A 17,725-nucleotide genomic window follows, 5' to 3' on the forward strand; every position below is an offset into this window, starting at 1 on the left:
GCAGTGCCTGGCACATGATAACATTCAATAAGTAAGGATTTGTTAGATGGATGAACAATCCAACTCATTAGTGAAAAATCCAATTAATCAGTGCAGACCCAGACCCGCATTTGTCTCCGAGTTGTGCAGGGGTCTGTTGATGGCGTTGGATATAAACACAGTAGGTTATGTGGTCATTTATTCCAGTCCTGGCATTGCACTCCCTGTCTTGGCTTTAATTCCAGGTTGAAACTACTGCTGAGCCACACCAATATCTTGCGGCCTCAATATCGGTTTGGGGAAGATTCTGTCAACATCTGGGGGGCCAATAAGGAAATCATCGCTGCTCTCCAAGATCCTACAATTCTTCAAGCTACTTGTCCTTACAGTCCTGCTGGTCATGGCTCAACATATTTCTGGCATTCTTTTGAAATTCTTTCCTCTTGACCCATTGCTGCTATCTTATTAAATCTCTCTCTCTCTCTCTCTCTCTCTCTCTCTCTCTCTCTCTGTGTGTGTGTGTGTGTGTGTGTGTGTGTGTGTGTGTGTGTGTGACAAGGTACTGCAGGAGAGCTACTTAGGAAGAGCTGAGAAGCCTGATTATTTCGACTTCTTAAGGACAAACTAAAAACCAAAAGAGGAGATAGCTTATTTCAACAGGAGGACGTAATATTGGACTCAAACGGCTTTTCCGCTCTTCTAATCTTGCATGTTCCCCCAGTTCCTTCTCCTTATTAGCGACGACTATTCTAGAGACACCTTTGCCACTAGCAAGGTCTATATTAGTCGTATCTGTCCTCCTCTGGGGTGCTCAACACATGATGTGTTGGAAAGGGCACAAGTAGGGCTTGTGGTTCAGGAAGGAGTGTTTGCTTATCTTGTGGTTCATATTACCAACCTGTCTTGGAAAAAAGGTGGCTATTTGATGAGCAGTAACCTCTAAAAAAAAAAAAAGAAAAAAAGTGGCTATTCACTGTCAGGGGTTTATTCTAGGTTCTCTGCAACTCATTTTTGGTGGTGCTAACTGGTATTTACCTTCTCATTGGTGTGTAGGGGGAATAATCCTCAATATCAAGTGGTTGGAGGGAGTGCTCTATGCGGTCCTAAACATATGCACAGCAAGAAACATGGCCCACTCCCAAGTGCTGCAGCTTCTGAGTGACCTCTTTCTCTCCATGCACTTTGAAGACTGTGGGAAAGACGCAGCATCTTGCCCAAAGTTCCAGTTAACAGATTTTGTCAGCCAAGCCTATGGCAAGAACTTTTCTCAGGAAAGGTAAGGGCATCAGACAGCTGGCCGTTCTCATTTCTCCCAGACTCTTTTCTTAGTTAATGCTTTTTCTTTTTATCCTTTCATGTTCTCTTTAAACGTTGATAAAAATCATACATATTTGTGAAGAATTTTGACCAGTGGAAAAGTAATTGTCCTCCTTTCCCTTCCAAATCTCATTTCATAGAGTTTAACAGTTTTTCTATTCTTATCTATGCATTTACAAACATTTATATTATCATTATATTATCACGTATATGCATATCTATTCCTATATGTACAGTGTTAGAAACATGGGAACTACGTATTTTGCTTTTTTACTTACTGTATCACAGCTTCTATTCTATGTGAGTACAATCATAGCTACCTCATTTATGAGCCGCTACCAGGTGTCCACTGGACACATTTATTTCATTACATTTATTCACCCTGTCTCCACTTGATAGAGATGTAATTCTTCCCCCTACCCCCAATTTTGCATTACGGGCTGCTTTGAACATTCTTTTTTTTTTGAGATAGTCTTGCTTTGTCGCCCAGGCTGGAGTGCAGTGGCATGATTTTGGCTCACTGCAATCTCTGCTTCCTGGGTTCAAGTGATTCTCATGCCTCAGCCTACTGAATAGCTGGGATTACAGGCACCCACCACTACACCCAGCTAATTTTTTGTGTTTTTAGTACAGACAGGGTTTCACTATGTTGGCCAGGCTGGTCTCAAACTTCTGATCTTGTGATTCACCTGTCTTGGCCTCCCAAAGTACTAGGATTACAGGCGTGAACCATCATGCCCTAATTTTTGTATTTTTAGTATAGACAGGGTTTCGCCATGTAGGCCTGGCTGGCCTCTGACTCCTGACCTCAGGTAATCTGCCCACACTGGCCTCCCAAAGTGCTGGGACTGTAGGTGTGAGCCACTGCGCCCGGCCTGCTTTGAACATTCTTGTACTTCGTGCACTTGTACCAGTGTTTCAGTGGGATATGTGAAGGAATCTCTGGGTCAAAGGTTATGCATATTTTATATTTGGTAGGTGTTCCCAAATTGCCTATAAAAAATGTGGTACTTTTCACATTTCTACAAACAACATATGAGGGTGCCACTTCTCTATTATCTGATAACTATCTAAGTATTTTTGATCTTTGATAATCTAATATGCAAAGATTATTGCTCTCGTTACTAGTTACTCCCCTGTCACTAGATCCACTGGACGCTTTAAACTCTTTTTCTTCCTTAATTATTGAACATGCTGTCTTTTATGAAGCGGTCTCTTCTAGGCTGTCATGATCCCTCCTGTTCTCATTTTCTTCCTGACTCCCTGGCCCCTCTTTTGCTGGCTCCTCCTCTGCCTCACCCTTAAGTTTTCAGGGCTCTATCCTAGGCCCTTTTCTTTTCATCCTGTACTTCTTTTCATTCTATACTTTGTTCCTGGTGATCTTTCCCACTTTGGGGACCTAGGTTGTCATATTTACACTGACAGCATGTAACTCTCTACTTCTAGCCTAAATGTCTTTTTTATTTTTTATATATTTTTTAGCCTAAATGTCTATGCTGTGCCTAGGTAAGTGTGTACTCATTATCTTCACTCAAACTTACGATGTCCACAAGCATACCTGCTCTTTTCCCTGCTCTTGTGATGTTTCTTACCTAATTACATGCTCCTTCACCAAATTGTTCATGTCAGAATCCTGGAAGTAATCCTAGATTCTTCTTCCTCTCTTATCTTTTGATTCTAATCAGTCATCAATGGACAGTTTATTCTCTGTGCCTGTGATACACTTTCGGTGTGGAGATTTTTCTTCTTCATTATCCCAGGGATTCCCCTCACTTTTCTGTTGTATTAGATCTCTTGTTTCCTGGATCCCTCTTCCTCTGCCATAAATTACTTCTTAATTTTGGGGAAACATGTCCTGCAGTACCTTTCTGAGAAAAGGGTACATTGAAATAATTTTCAGAGACTCTTTGTCTGAGATGTTTTTATTCTAACCTACCATTTTATTGAGAACATAGCCAGGTATAGAATTGTAGGTTGGAAATAATTTTCCATTAGAATTTTGAGGCATTGCATCTACAACCACACCACCCTGAACATGCCTGATCTCGTCTGATCTTGGAAGCTAAGCAGGGTCGGGCCTGATTACTACTTGGATGGGGGAATTTTGAGGCATTGCTTCATTGTCTTTCTGCTTCTAGAGTTGCTACTGAGAGTTACGGTGCCTTTCTAGTTCTTAATCCTTTATCTGAAACCAGTTTCTTTCCTTTCTGGAAGCTTATGGGATCTTTTGACCTCAGTAATCTTGAGATTGTATGATGTGTCATGATGTAGGTCTATTTTAATTCAATGTTGAGCCCTTGGTGAGCCCCTTTTAGGTCTATTTTAATTCAATGTTGAGCACTTGGTGAGCCCCTTTTTTTTCATTAGCTTTTTTGTTTTTATTTTTATATTTATTTATTTATTTATTTATTTATTTTGAGACGGAGTTTCGCTCTTGTTACCCAGGCTGGAGTGCAATGGTGCGATCTCGGCTCACCGCAACCTCCGCCTCCTGGGTTCAGGCAATTCTCCTGCCTCAGCCTCCTGAGTAGCTGGGATTATAGGCACACGCCACCATGCCCAGCTAATTTTTTTTTGTATTTTTAGTAGAGACGGGGTTTCACCATGTTGACCAGGTTGGTCTCGATCTCTTGCCCTCGTGATCCACCCGCCTCGGCCTCCCAAAGTGCTGGGATTACAGGCTTGAGCCACCGCGCCCGGCTATTTTTATTTTTTTGAGACATGGTCTTACTCTGTTGCCTAGGCTGGACTGCAGTGGTGTTATCTTGGCTCACTGCAACTCTACCTCCTGGGCTCAGGTTATCTTCCCACCTCAGCCTCCCAAGTAGCTGAGACTACAGGCACACACCACCACACTCAGCTAATTTTTATATTTTTAGTGGTAAATGTATCAAGTGATATAGTGTCTGGGATTGCCTTAAAAAATAATCCAATAGATGGAGGTAAAGGAGTAGGGGTGGGGTTTTGGATGAGACAAGACTAGCTATAAATCAATAAATTTTAAATCTGGGTGATAGGCACATGGAGTTCCATTATATTATTCTATTTTTCGTTATATCCTTTTTTACTATTCTATGTTTCATTGTATTTTTGATTGTTTTAAATTTTCCATAATAAAAATAAAAAGTTTCCTTCTATTAGTTTGTCTGCCCTAATTTACTCATCCTAATTTTGCTGTTATCAAGTTTTAAGAAAATCTATTTCAAATTTTATCAGTTTTCCTCTTAAGCATTTAATAAGATTTTTGTTTCTCCTCTCCTTTAAGATTGTAATATTTAATTAATGTTGTAAACTACATGGGTTTTCCTGTCAAATTTTCCTTGTATTCCTTTTTTTTTTTTTTTGGCGGGGGGAGATAGAGTTTTGCTCTTGTTGCCCAAGCTAGAGTGTAATGGCATGATCATAGCCCATTGCAACCTCCACCTCCCAGGTTCAAGCAATTCTCCTGCTTCAGCCTCCCCAGTAGCTGGGATAACAGGCTTGGATCACCACGCCTGGCTAATTTTTTTGTAGTTTTAGTAGAAACGGGTTTCACCATGTTAGCCAGTCTGGTCTCGAACTCCTGATCTCAGGTGATCCACCTGCCTTGGCCTCCCAAAGTGCTAGGATTACAGGTGTGAGCCACTGTGCCCAGCCCCTTGTATTTTAAAGATAAATCTTCTTTAGTATACTTCCAGATCTGTTTTCCTTGAATGGTATTTAAGATATCTTATTCAAAAGTGAAATAGGTCTGTAGTTTTCAAATTTGGTGTCAAAGTTGTGTTAACCTCATAGCAGTAGGAAGCCTTTGCCATTATATTAAGTGGGCTTGCCCACTTAATTTGAAAGGCAGGCATTGATCTCTTGGGCTGATTGTGATTTCTCCAGAAACAATGGAAAACAAGTGAGGAGAGAATAACAGGTCCAGGTTACATTTCTTTGGAGGTCTTTAGTAATCCTGAATTTCTGTTCTGCAATCTGGCACCATGATGGTTTTGTATCTTCTTTCCTCTGTTCCATGTTTTCGTAGCATAGCTGCTAAATTCAGTGTACACAGAATTATTCCATGGGGTCTGCCTATTCTTGAGTTCTCAAGATCTTGATGAAAATGGGGAAATTAGAGATTTTACAAACTCTATTTACATTCCGACAACCAGGTATGAGTACAGTCACCTGACCTAAGATTAGCCATCCAGGCTCTCCTGCTGGGACACTGAATAATTCAAGGGCAGCCAAATGGAAGAGATGTATAGGACAAGGTATGAGGGTAGGGAGGGAGTGCGAGGAGCCGCCCTGCCCTCTCTGCATGTGCTACCCTACTAGTATCTCCATGTGTTCACCAACCCAGAAACTCCTAGACAACTTAACTGTGGATCCATTTGGTCCAAATATCTTGGAAGGTGGGGAGGTTGCAATGTGACGATCTTTTTAATTTTTCTAGTTTATGATGTACTGGTTTATGATTTCTAGTTTATACTAGTTGATGTTTACTACTTCTTGAGTTAATTTGGTAATTCATATTTTCTTTCTTTCTTTCTTTCTTTTTGAGATGGAGTCTTGTTCTGTCGCTCAGGCTGGAGTGCAGTGGTGTGATCTCGGCTCACTCCATCCTCTGCCTCCCCTGGGTTCAAGTGATTCTCCTGCTTCAGCCTCCCAAAGTGCTGGGATTATAGGTGTGAGCCACCGCACCCGGCTGGTAATTCATATTTTCCTAGATAAAAATCAATTTCAAGTTGGTTGGCATAAAGCTGTACTTTTATATTTTGTTTAAAAATAATCTCATCATATTTTATGTCATTTTGCATTTCTAAGATTATGTCTGTGTTTTAAACTTTTTTCTTGTCCGTGTGCAGTGACTCATGCCTGTAATTCCAGCACTTTGGGAGGACGAGGCAGGTGGATTGCTTGAGGTCAGGAGTTCGAGACCAGCCTGGCCAACATGATAAAACCCTGTCTCTCTAAAAAAAAAAAAAAAAAAATTAGTAAATAAAAAATAAACTTTTTCCTTGGTTCAGTTTGTTAGAAGCTTATTTTAATGATCTTTTAAAACAACCAGGTCATGGTTTTAGTAATTCTATTGAGCTATTCTTTTTTATTTCAAGCATTTTCATTTTTGTCTTTAATAATTAATTTATTCTTTCTTTTGCTTTATTTTGTGGCTATTTTTCTTAGATTCTTGAATATTTGTGGCTTGTTTGATTTTAATTATAATAAAATACATTTATTTATTTATTTATTTATTTTACAATTAGAGCCGAGCATCAAAGACCAGAAAAAATTATTTTTATAAAATTATATTTTTATTATAATTAAATGAGCCATACATATTCAAGCAGCATTATAATAAAAATAATTAGAGCTAAGAACGTTTTTATTTAACCTCTTCAGTTATATGCTATTGGCCTTTGAAATTATTATATTTTGGGGCACAAAGCCAGCATCCATGAGCATCATTTGGAAGCTTGCTTAGAAATGCAGAGCCGGGTGCGGGGGTGGGTGCCTATAGTCCCAGCTGCTCAGGAGGCTGAGGTGGGAGGATCGCTTGAGCCCAGGAGTTCTGGGTTGCAGTGCGGTGTGCCGATTGGGTGTCTGCACTACGTTCGGCGTCAATGTGGTGACCTCCTGGGAGCGGGAGACCACCAGGTTGCCTAAGGAGGGATGAACCGGCCCAGGCCGGAAACGAAGCAGGTCCAAACTCCGGTGCTGATCAGTAGTGGGATCGCGCCTGTGAATAGCCACTGCACGCCAGCCTAAGCAACATAGCGAGACCCCGTCTCTTAAAAAAAAAAAAAAGAAGCTGGGTGTGGTGGCTCAAGCCTGTAATCCCAGCACTTTGGGAGGCTGAGGCGGGCGGATCACGAGGTCAAGAGATCGAGACCATCCTGGTCAACATGGTGAAACCCCGTCTCTACTAAAATTACAAAAAACTAGCTGGGCATGGTGGCGCGTGCCTGTAATCCCAGCCACTCAGGAGGCTGAGGCAGGAGAATTGCCTGAACCCAGGAGGCGGAGGTTGCGGTGAGCCGAGATCGCGCCATTGCACTCCAGCCTGGGTAACAAGAGCAAAACTCCGTCTCAAAAAAAAAAAAAAAAAAAAAAAGAAAGAAAGAAAGAAAGAAAGAAAATGCAGAATCTGGTTCCCCAGACCTATGGAATCAGAATTTGCACTTTTACAAGGTCTGTGGTGATACTTACACACATTAAAGTTGGAGAAGTGATGCTCTACATTTGTCTTTGTCAGACGGTCTGTTAGAGGGAGAGATACATGGCATGATATTTTCATTATGACTGCAGTTTCTCAGATTCTCTTAATCTTTTTTTTTGAGACGGAGTTTCACTCTTGTTACCAAGGCTGGAGTGCAATGGCGCAACCTCAGCTCACCACAACCTCCACCTCCTGGTTCAGGCAGTTCTTCTTCCTCAGCCTCCTGAGTAGCTGGGATTACAGGCACGCGCCACCATGCCCAGCTAATTTTTTGTATTTTTTTTTAGTAGAGACGGGGGGTTCACCATGTTGACCAGGATGGTCTCGATCTCTTGACCTTGTGATCCACCCGCCTTGGCCTCCCAAAGTGCTGGAATGATAGGCATGAGCCACCGCACCCGGCCCAGATTCTCTTAATATTTCTAATCATCTTTGCTTTATAAAGTCTGAGCTAGGCTTAGTGGCTCACACCTATCCCAGCACTTTGGGAGGCCAAGGTGGGCAGAGTGCTTGAACCCAGGAGTTTGAGACCAGCAGTTTGAGACCAGCCTGGGCAACATGGCAAAACAACCCGTCTCTTAAAAATATACAAAAACTAGCTGGGCATGGCAGCATATACCTGTAGTCTCAGCTACTCAGGAGACTGTGAGGTGGGATGACTGCTTGAGCCAGGGGAGATTAAGGCTGCAGTGAGCCAAGACTGTGCCATTGCATTCCAGTCTGGGCAACAGAGTGAGACCTGGTCTCTAAATACATGAATAAATAAGGTCTGAAGCCATATAATCTGATGAACAAATAAAAGTTCACAATTTTTATGTATTCCTAGTGGGTTATACTTTTAAATTGTAGCCTCTTTTTCTGAGATAATTTTTTAAAGTAGTTTTATTTTTTAGAGCAGTTTTAGGTTCATAACAAAATTCAAAGTACAGAGATTTTCCTGTCCTCACACGTGTGGTGGCCTCCACCATTAACATCCCCCACCAGGGTAGCACATTTGTTACAATTCCTGAACCAACACTGACATATCATTTATTACCCCAGGCCCATAGTTACATTAGAGTTGACTCTTGATGTACATTCTATGTTAAATGTGTATTAACAAGTATCCATCATTATAGTATCATAAAGAATATTTTATGGGTGTAAGCCACTGTGCCTGGTCTCTTCCTCTTCTATGTATTTTAATTGGTTGATTATTCATTTCTTTTTTGCGCTAACGTTCCATTGTCTGGATGTACCATAGTTTATTTACCCACTGAAGGACATGTTAGTTTACTATAAATATCTGCATGCAGGTTTTTCTGTAGACCTAAGTTTTCAACTCCTTTGGGTAAATACTGAGGAGCACAATTGCTGGATTGTATGGTAAGATGATATTTAGTTTTATAAGAAACTGACAAACTGTCTTCAAAGTAGCTATACCATTTGCATTCCTACCAGCAGTAAGAGTTCCTCTTGTTCCACATCCTCACTAGCATTTGGTGTTGTCAGTTTTCTAGGTTTTGGCTATTCTAATAGTTGTGTAGTAGTATTTCATTGTTGTTTTAATTTGCATTTTCCTGTTGACATCTTATGTGTAGCATCTTTTTCTTTTTTTCCTGAGACAGAGTCTTGCTCTCACCCAGGCTGGAGTGCAGTGGCACAATCTCGCCTCACTACAACCTCTGCCTCCCAGATTCAAGAGATTCTCATGCCTCAGCCTCCTGAGTAGCTGGGTTTACAGGTGCCCATCACCATGCCTGGCTAATTTTTGTATTTTTAGTAGAGATGGGGGTGGGTTTCACCATGTTGGGCAGGCTGGTCTTGAACTCCTAACATCAGGCGATCCGCCTGCTTCAGCCTCCCAAAGTGCTGGGATTACAGGCGTAAACCCCAGTGCCCAGCCTGATGTGTAGCATCTTCTCATATGCTTACTGACCATCTGTGTCTGTTAAGGTCTCTGGCCCATTTTTAAACTGGGTTGTGTTCCTATTGTTGAATTTTAAGAGTTCTTTGTATATTTTAGATAACAGTCCTTTATTTGTCTTCTGCAAATATTTTCTCTAGTCTGTGGCTTGTGTTTTCATTCTCTTGACAGTATCTTTCACGGAGCAGACTTTTGGTTGTAATTATTTATTTATTTAATTTAGTTATTACAGCTAGTCAATTATTTTTTTCATGGATCATGCCTTTGGTGTTACAACCATAAAGTCACTGCCAAACCCAAGGTCATCTAGATTTTCTCCTATGTTATCTTCCAGGAGTTTTACAGTTCTGCATGTGACACATTTTGGCTTAACTTCTGTGAAGGGTGTAAGGTTTGTGGTTAGATTTTTTTTTTTTTGCCTCTGGATGTCCAAGTTCTTCAGTACCATTTGTGAAGAGACTGTCTTTTCTCTATTGTACTGCTTTTGCTCCTTTGTCAAAGATCAGTTAACTATATTTACGTGGGTCTGTTTCTGGGCTTTCTATTCTATTCCACTCTATTTCTATTCTATTCCATTTGTTTTTCACCAATACCACACTGTCTCGATTATTGTAGCTTTAAAGTATGTCTTGAAGTTGGGTAGTGTTATTCCTCTGACTTTGTTCTTCCCTTTCAATACTGAGTTGGCTATTCTGAGTTTTTTGTTTTTTCTTGCTCTGTTTCCCAGGCTGGAGTGCAGTGGCACAATATCGGCTCACTGTAGCCTCAACTTTCTGGGCTCAAGCAGCCCTCCCACTTCAGCTTCCTGAGTAGCTGGAACTACAGAACTACATGTGCACACCACTGTGCCCAGCTAATTTTATGTGTAGTTTTTGTAGAGACTGGATCTTGCTCTGTTGCTGAGGCTGGTCTCAAGCTTCTGGCCTCAGGTGATCCTCCTGCCTCAGACTCCCAAAGTTCTAGAATTACAGGCATGAGCCATCACACCCAGCCTGTTCTGAGTCCTTCCATTTAAACTTTTTTTTTTTTTTTTTTTTTTTGAGACAGTCTCACTTTGTTGCCCAGGGTGGAGTGAAGTGGCACTATCACTGCAACCTCTGCCTCCTGGGTTCAAGCAATTTTCCTGCCTCAGTAGCTGGGATTACAGGCACCTGCCACCATGCCCAGCTAATTTTTGTATTTTAGTAGAGTTTCACTATGTTGGCCAGGATGGTCTCAAATTCCTGACCTCAAGTGATCCACCCACCTTGGCCTCCCAAAGTGTTGGGATTACGGGTGTGAGCCACCATACCTGGACCCATTTATAGAATCAATTTTTCAATATCCTTATAAAATATTGAGTCTTCTTATCCATAAACATGAAATTTCTATATTTATTTTGTTGTTCTTTGACTTCTCTGATCAGTTTTGTCATTTTCCTTATATAGATCTTGCACATATTTTGTTAGATTTATATGTAAGTATTTCATGTTGAGGGGTGCTGATATAAATGGTAATGTGTTTTTAATTTCAAATTCCACTTCTTCATTGATGGTATATAGAAAAGAGACTGACTTATGTATATTAATCTTGTACCCTACAACTTTGCAACGTACATTTAAACATTTACCCTGTTGTTTTACTAAGTCATTGTAAGGCATAAGTGACTATTACTATAAATTGTGTATCCAGTGAAAGGCTCATCAGAAACTCAAAAGAGTAAAATTGTTCATCTCTTACCTGCCTATGACCTGGAAACCCCTGCCCCACTTCCAGTTGTCCCACCTTTCCAGACTGAACCAATGTACATCTTACATATAGTGAATTGATGTCTCATGTCTCCCTAAAATGTATAAAACCAAGCTGTGCCCCGACTACCTTAGGCACATGTCATCAGGACCTCCTGAGGCTGCGTCATGGGTGCATAGCCTCAACCTTGGCAAAATAAACTTTCTAAATTGATTGAGACTTGTCTCAGATACTTTCTGGTTTACAGTGTTATCTGTTAGATCAATAAGGAGTAAGAAAAACTAAAGTTTTAAAGTTTATTTTTCTTTTTCTACCTAACCAGTGTGCTATAAAGTTTTAAAGTTTGTCTTCATTTGTTCCTTCTTCAGTGCTTTTCTTTTCTTTATGTAGATCTGTGTTTCTGACCTGTATCATTTCCCTCCTCTCTAAGGAACTTCTTTGAACATTTCTTGCAAGACAGGTCTACAATTTCCCTCAATTTTTGTTTGGCAAAGTCTTTATTTCTCCTTCACTTTTGCAGGATAACTTTGCACTGAGTTCTAGGTTAGTGATTTTTTTTTTCTGCACTTTAAATATTTCACTGCACTCTCTCCTTGCTCACATGATGTTAAGAAGTCAGCTTTCTTGTCTTTGTTTTTCTATAGGTACAGTGTTTTTTTCCCTCTGGTTTCTCTCAAGACTTTTTATTATTGTTTTTTTGTAGTCTCAAAATTATATGTTTAGGCATAGTTTTTTGTTTGTTTGTTTTTGTTATTTATTCTGCTTGGTATCTTCTTGAGCTTCCTGGATCTATGGTTTGGTGTCTGACATTAATTTGGGGAAATTCTCAGTCATTATTGTTTCAAATATTTCTTCTGTTCCTTTCCCTCCTCCTTCTGGTCTCATTATTTGCATGTTACATCTTTTGTAGTTGTCCCACAGTCCTTGGATGTTTTGTTCTGTATTTTTCAGTCTTTGCGTTCTTTGCTTTTCAGTTTTGGAGGTTTCTGTTAAAATATCCTCAAATTCAGAGATTATTTCTTCAGGCATGTACAGTCCACTAACAGGGCCCTCAAAGACATTCTTCGTATCTGTCACAGTGTTTTTGATAGGTAGTATTTATTTTTGGTTCCTAAACTTCCATCTCTCTGCTTCCATTGCCTGGCTGTTCTTGCTATCTACTTTATTTATTAGATCCTTTAGCATATTAGCCATAGTTATTTTATTTTTGGAGACAGGGTCTTGCTCTCTTACCCAGGCTGGAGTGCAGTGGCATGATCACTGCTCACTGCAGCTACAATCTCTCAAGCTCAAGTGATCTTCCCACCTCTCCCAAACAGCTGGACCACAGGCACATGCCATCATGCCTGGCTAGTTTTTTTTTTTTAGACACTGGGTCTCACTTAGTTGCCCAAGCTTGAATTCCTGGGCTCAAGCATCAGCCTCCCAGATTGCTGGGATTACAGGAGTGAGTCACCTCACTTGGCCTCGGTCATAGTTACTTTAAATTCCCAGTCTGTTATTCTAATATTCCTCCCATATGTACTTCTTATGCTTGTTCTACCTTTTTAAATTGTGGATTTTGGTGCTTTTTCATTTTTTTGGCTTTCAGTATGCCTGTTAACTTTTTCTTGATAGTCAGACATGATACGATGTACCAGGTAAAAAGAACTGCTGTAAGTAAGTAGGTTTGTTTTTTTTTTTTTTTTTAAAGATGGGGTTTCACCATGATGGCCAGACTGGTCTTGAACTCCTGACCTCAGGTGATCCACCCACCTCGGCCTCCCAAAGTGCTGGAATTACAGGTGCGAGCCACTGCACCTGGCCTTGTTTTGTTTTTTAATGGCATGATCTCAGCTCACTGCAACCTCCACCTCCTGGGTTCAAATGATTCTCCAGCCTCAGCCTCGTAAGTAGCTGGGATTACAGGCGCCTGCCACCACACCCAGCTAATTTTTGTATTTTTAGTAGAGATGGGGTTTTACCATGTTGGCCAGTCTGGTGTCAAACTGCTGACCTCGTGATCCACCTGCCTCAGCCTCCCAAAGTGCTAGGATTACAGGTGTGAGCCATCGCACCCAGCCAGAAAATAGGCCTTTAATAATGTAGGAAGGAGTTGGGGAGGGGAAGTGTTCTATGGTCCTGTGAGTAGGTCTCAGTCTTTGAGTGAGCCTGTGCCCTGGGCTGTGAACTTCACAAGTATTTCTCAGGTTTTTTCTCCTCCTTCAGTGGAACAGGTTGGCTAAAGTGGGCTGGAGTTGAGGAGCCCATTCCTCCTTCCACTGGAAGGGTAGACCTGACTGGAACTGGATATTTTTCTTCTCCAGGTCAGTTAGGTTCGAATAAAACCTCAGAAGGTTCAGCTCTGGTTAAATAGTTTCTCCCGAGGGCAGACCTTGCTAAGAACAGAATACCCTGGCATATTTCAAAGTGATTCCTTTCCCCTCCCTCTAATGGAAGCACAGGGATTTTTCTCAGATATCCACTGAGAACCTGGTTAAGTTCCTAGAGATAAAAAATCATAAGTGGGGGGTCCCCAGTGATAGGGTCCTCCTGACGTTTTTATTCTCAGACTTGTCCACTCTGAACCTCCAGCAATTTTGTCAGTTACAGTCCTGGGTTCCCTATCTTGGCACGGGTTCCCATAGAGGTTTCTGCTCATGGGTTGCTGCTCTAGCAAGCTAATTCTGAGCATTTGCTTTTTGATCCCTGCAATCTTAGGCATAGTAATTTGCCCTGTGATCCTACCTCTCTGACATATCTAAGAAGAGTTATTGATTTTTTTTCTTTTTTTTTGAGATGGAGTTTCGCTCTTGTTACCCAGGCTGGAGTGCAATGGCGCGATCTCGGCTCACTGCAACCTCCGCCTCCTGGGTTCAGGCAATTCTCCTGCCTCAGCCTCCTGAGTGGCTGGGATTACAGGCACGCACCACCACGCCCAGCTAATTTTTTGTATTTTTAGTAGAGACGGGGTTTGACCATGTTTACCAGGATGGTCTCGATCTCTTGACCTCGTGATCCACCTGCCTCAGCCTCCCAAAGTGCTGGGATTACAGGCGTGAGCCACTGCGCCCAGCCAAGAAGAGTTATTGATTTTTTAGTTCAGCTTTTTAATTATTGTTAGGATAGAGTGGCAACTTCTAACTTCTTCCATGTCAGACCAGAAACTGGAAGTCAAGATAATTTTTTTTTTTTTTTTTTTTTTTTGAGATGGAATTTAGCTCTGTTGCCCAGGCTAGAGTGAGTGGCACAATCTTGGCTCACTGTAGCCTCTGCTTCCCGGGTTCAAATGATTCTTCTGCCTCAGCCTCCTGAGTAGCTGGGATTATAGCCAGTAAGCCTCACTGATTTTTTGTTTTGCTTTTAGTAGACACAGGGTTTCACCATGTTGACCAGGCTGGTCTTGAACTCCTGACCTCCTCAAATGATCTGCCTACATCAGCCTCCCAAAGTGCTGGGATTACAGGTGTGAGCCATCACACCTAGCCAAGATAATTTTTTTTATTTTGAGATAAATACAGATTCACATGAAATTGTTAAGAAATAATAATGAAATCCCATGTACCCATGTATCCATTTTCCATCAATGGAAATAGATATTGCAAACCCGTTGTACAATATCACAGCCAGGATATTGACATCGATACAGTTAAGATACAGAACAGTTCTTTCACTAAATAATTTTTCATGTTGCCTCCTCACAGCTTCCAACCTGGCAACCACTAATGTGTTCTTCATTCCTATAATTTTGTCATTTTGAGAATGTTATATAAATGGAATCATATGTATGCGACCTTTTGGGACTGCCTTTTTTCATTCAGCATAAGTCTCTGGAGATTCATCCAAGTTGTTGTGTGTATGAAATAGTTTGCTTTTATTGCTGAATAGTATTCCACAGCATGGCTGTATCACAATTTGTTTAACCATTCACCTGCTGAAGGACATCTGGGTTGATTCCAGTTTTTGGCTATTATGAATAAGGGTGTTATGAACATTCATGTACAGGCTTTTGTGTGAGCATAAGTGTTCACTTACCTGGAATGAATGCCCAGGAGTGTAAGTATTGTCATTTGGTAGTTGCATATTTATTTTTTTAAGAGACTGCCAAACTGTTTTTCACAGTAGTACCATTTTACGTTATCAGTAGCAATGTATGATCCAGTTTCTCTGCATCCTCATCAGCAACTGGTGTTGTCGATAATTTTTATTTTATGATTCTATAGATCAATTTTTGGAAGACTGACATCTTAATTTTATTGAGTTTTCCCATTCATTAATATAATAGGTCTCTCTATCTAAATATTCTTTGATTTCATCAGCATCTTATAGTTTTCATTATGCAAGTCTTGTATACATATTTTATTGGATTTACATCTAAGTGTGTCATTTTTTGGAGAGATAAATGAAATAGCATTTTAAATTTTGGTGTCCACATGTTTATCACTATTATACGTAAATACAATTGGTATTTGTATGTTTATTTTGTATCCTGCAACCTTGCTGATTTCATTAGTTCTAGGAGGTTTTAAAAATAGATTCCTTGGGCTGGGTGCGGTGGCTCACACCTGTAATCCCAGCACTTTGGGAGGCCGAGGTGGGAGGATCTCGAGTTCAGGAGATTGAGAGCATCCTGGCTAACACAGTGAAACCCCATCTCCACTAAAAGTACAAAAAATTAGCCAGGCGTGGTGGTAGGTGCCTGTAATCCCAGCTACTCGGGAGGCTGAGGCTAGAGAATCACTTGAAGCTGGGAGGCAGAGGTTGCAGTGAGCCAAGATCATGCCACTGCACTCCAGCCTAAGCGACAGAGCAAGACTACATCTCAAAAAAAAAAAAAAAAAAAAAAAAAAAAAAAAAAAATAGATTCATTGGAGTTTTCTACATAGATAATAATGTCATCTATAAATAGAGGCAATTTCTTTTTTTCCTTTCCAATCTTCATGCCTTTTAATTTCCTTTTCTTGCCTTATTTTACTGCCTAGAACTTCCTAGTACTATGTTGTATAAGACTGGTGAGAGCAGATATTTTGCCTTAGCCTTACTCCTGATTTTTTTGTTTTTGTTTTTTTTTGGGGGATGGAGTTTCACTTTTGTTGCCCAGACTAGAGTGCAATGGCACGATCTCTGCTCACTGCAGCCTCTGCCTCCTGGGTTCAAGTGATTCTCCTGCCTCAGCTTCCCGAGTAGAGATTGGGTTTCACCATATTGGCCAGGCTGGTCTCAAACCTCTGACCTTGTGATCCACCCACCTTGGCCTACGAAAGTGCTGGGATTGCAGGCGTGAGCCACCGTGCCCAACCTTTATTTTTTTTTTTCACACGAAAATTTTTAGTTTATTAAGCTTCTTGTGAAAAATCCACAACGGCCATAGATAACATCATTGCAGCATCTTTACTCCTTCGGCACTTTTTGCCAGCACCAACATTGGCCTTTGCAGTCCCCCTGACTTTCTTCATTCTGTTTTTGCGTTCCTTTCGTTGCTTTCTTGAGGTCTTTTTCTTCTTATACAGACCATGTCTTGCAAGTCTATGTTTGGGTTCATTTTTCTTTGCATAATCCAGGGAATCATAAATCATGCCAAAGCCAGTTGTCTTGCCACCACGAAAATGAGTTCTGAATCCAAATACAAAGATGACATCCAGTGTGGTCTTGCATATTTTGGCTAGTTTTTCCCGAATTTCTGTCTTAGGCACTGTTGCCTTCCCAGGGTGAAGGACATCAATGACCACTGGTTTCCTCTGAAGTAGTCGGTTGGTCATGAACTTTCTAGTGAGGATAGTTACTGTGTCATTCATGATGGCGGCCTATCCTTAGACAGCCAGGGAGGAAAACGATTTTTTTTTTTAAGAGACAGGGTCTCGCTATGTTGCCCAGGCTGACCTTGAACTCCTTGGCTCAAGCAATCCTCTTCTCTCAGCCTCCTGAGCAACTGGGACTACAGGTGTGTACCATCATGTCTGGCTCTGCTGATCATTTGAAAAATATGGAAATCCTATGTTTTAAGGCTTTTTAACTTGAATTACATTACAGACTAGTACTTATCATTGTCCTGTTGGTATTCATTTGCATATTAACTTTCCTCCCTCTCTCTCTCTCTTTTTTTAGAGATGGGGGTCTCACTCTGTAGCCCAGGCTAGAGTGCAGTGGTGTGATCACAGCTCACTGCAGCCTTGACCTGCTGGACTCAAGCAATCTCCCACCTCAGGCTCCTGAGTAGCTGGGACTACAGGTGTGCCCCACTACACCCAGCTAATTTTTTTTTTTTAATTTGTAGAGATAGGGTGTCACTATGCTGTCCAGGCTGGTCTCAAGCTCCTGGCTTCAAGTGATCCTGCTGCCTTGGCCTCCCAAAGTGCTAGGATTATAGGCATGGGCCACTGCGCCCAGCCAGCGAAAGAGGGTATCTTAAAAGCAATTAGACTTCTTCCTTGCTTAATTTATGTTCTTTCTAAATTCAAGAAAAATATTCTGCAAAGGGTGTCAATGTCAATATTATAATAATTCTCTAATTATGAATGTCTCTTCATAAGAAATGTACATAAGTGTGAAAAATCACGATTAGGTACACTTAAGTCTACACATTGAATAGTTCTAACTGAATTTCTAGTTTATGAAAAGGCACAAATATTTCT

The 17,725-nt window shown here is 40.9% G+C and overlaps 1 protein-coding gene and 1 pseudogene across 1 annotated transcript in view; one reads left to right on the plus strand and one right to left on the minus strand.

The window, feature by feature from the left end:
* NOXRED1 (NADP dependent oxidoreductase domain containing 1) overlaps positions 1-17,725 on the plus strand; it is a 40,412-nt gene that overhangs the window by 21,800 nt on the left and 887 nt on the right. The window contains exons 4-5 of the mRNA XM_003924595.2: positions 225-376; positions 1,033-1,255. Coding sequence (XP_003924644.1) covers positions 225-376; positions 1,033-1,255 — 375 coding nt within the window. The remainder of the gene's footprint in view (positions 1-224; positions 377-1,032; positions 1,256-17,725) is intronic.
* LOC101030816 (small ribosomal subunit protein eS24 pseudogene) lies at positions 16,415-16,903 on the minus strand (annotated as a pseudogene).

The sequence above is a fragment of the Saimiri boliviensis genome, chromosome 2 (genome assembly GCF_048565385.1).
Source record: "Saimiri boliviensis isolate mSaiBol1 chromosome 2, mSaiBol1.pri, whole genome shotgun sequence".
Lineage (NCBI taxonomy): Eukaryota > Metazoa > Chordata > Mammalia > Primates > Cebidae > Saimiri > Saimiri boliviensis.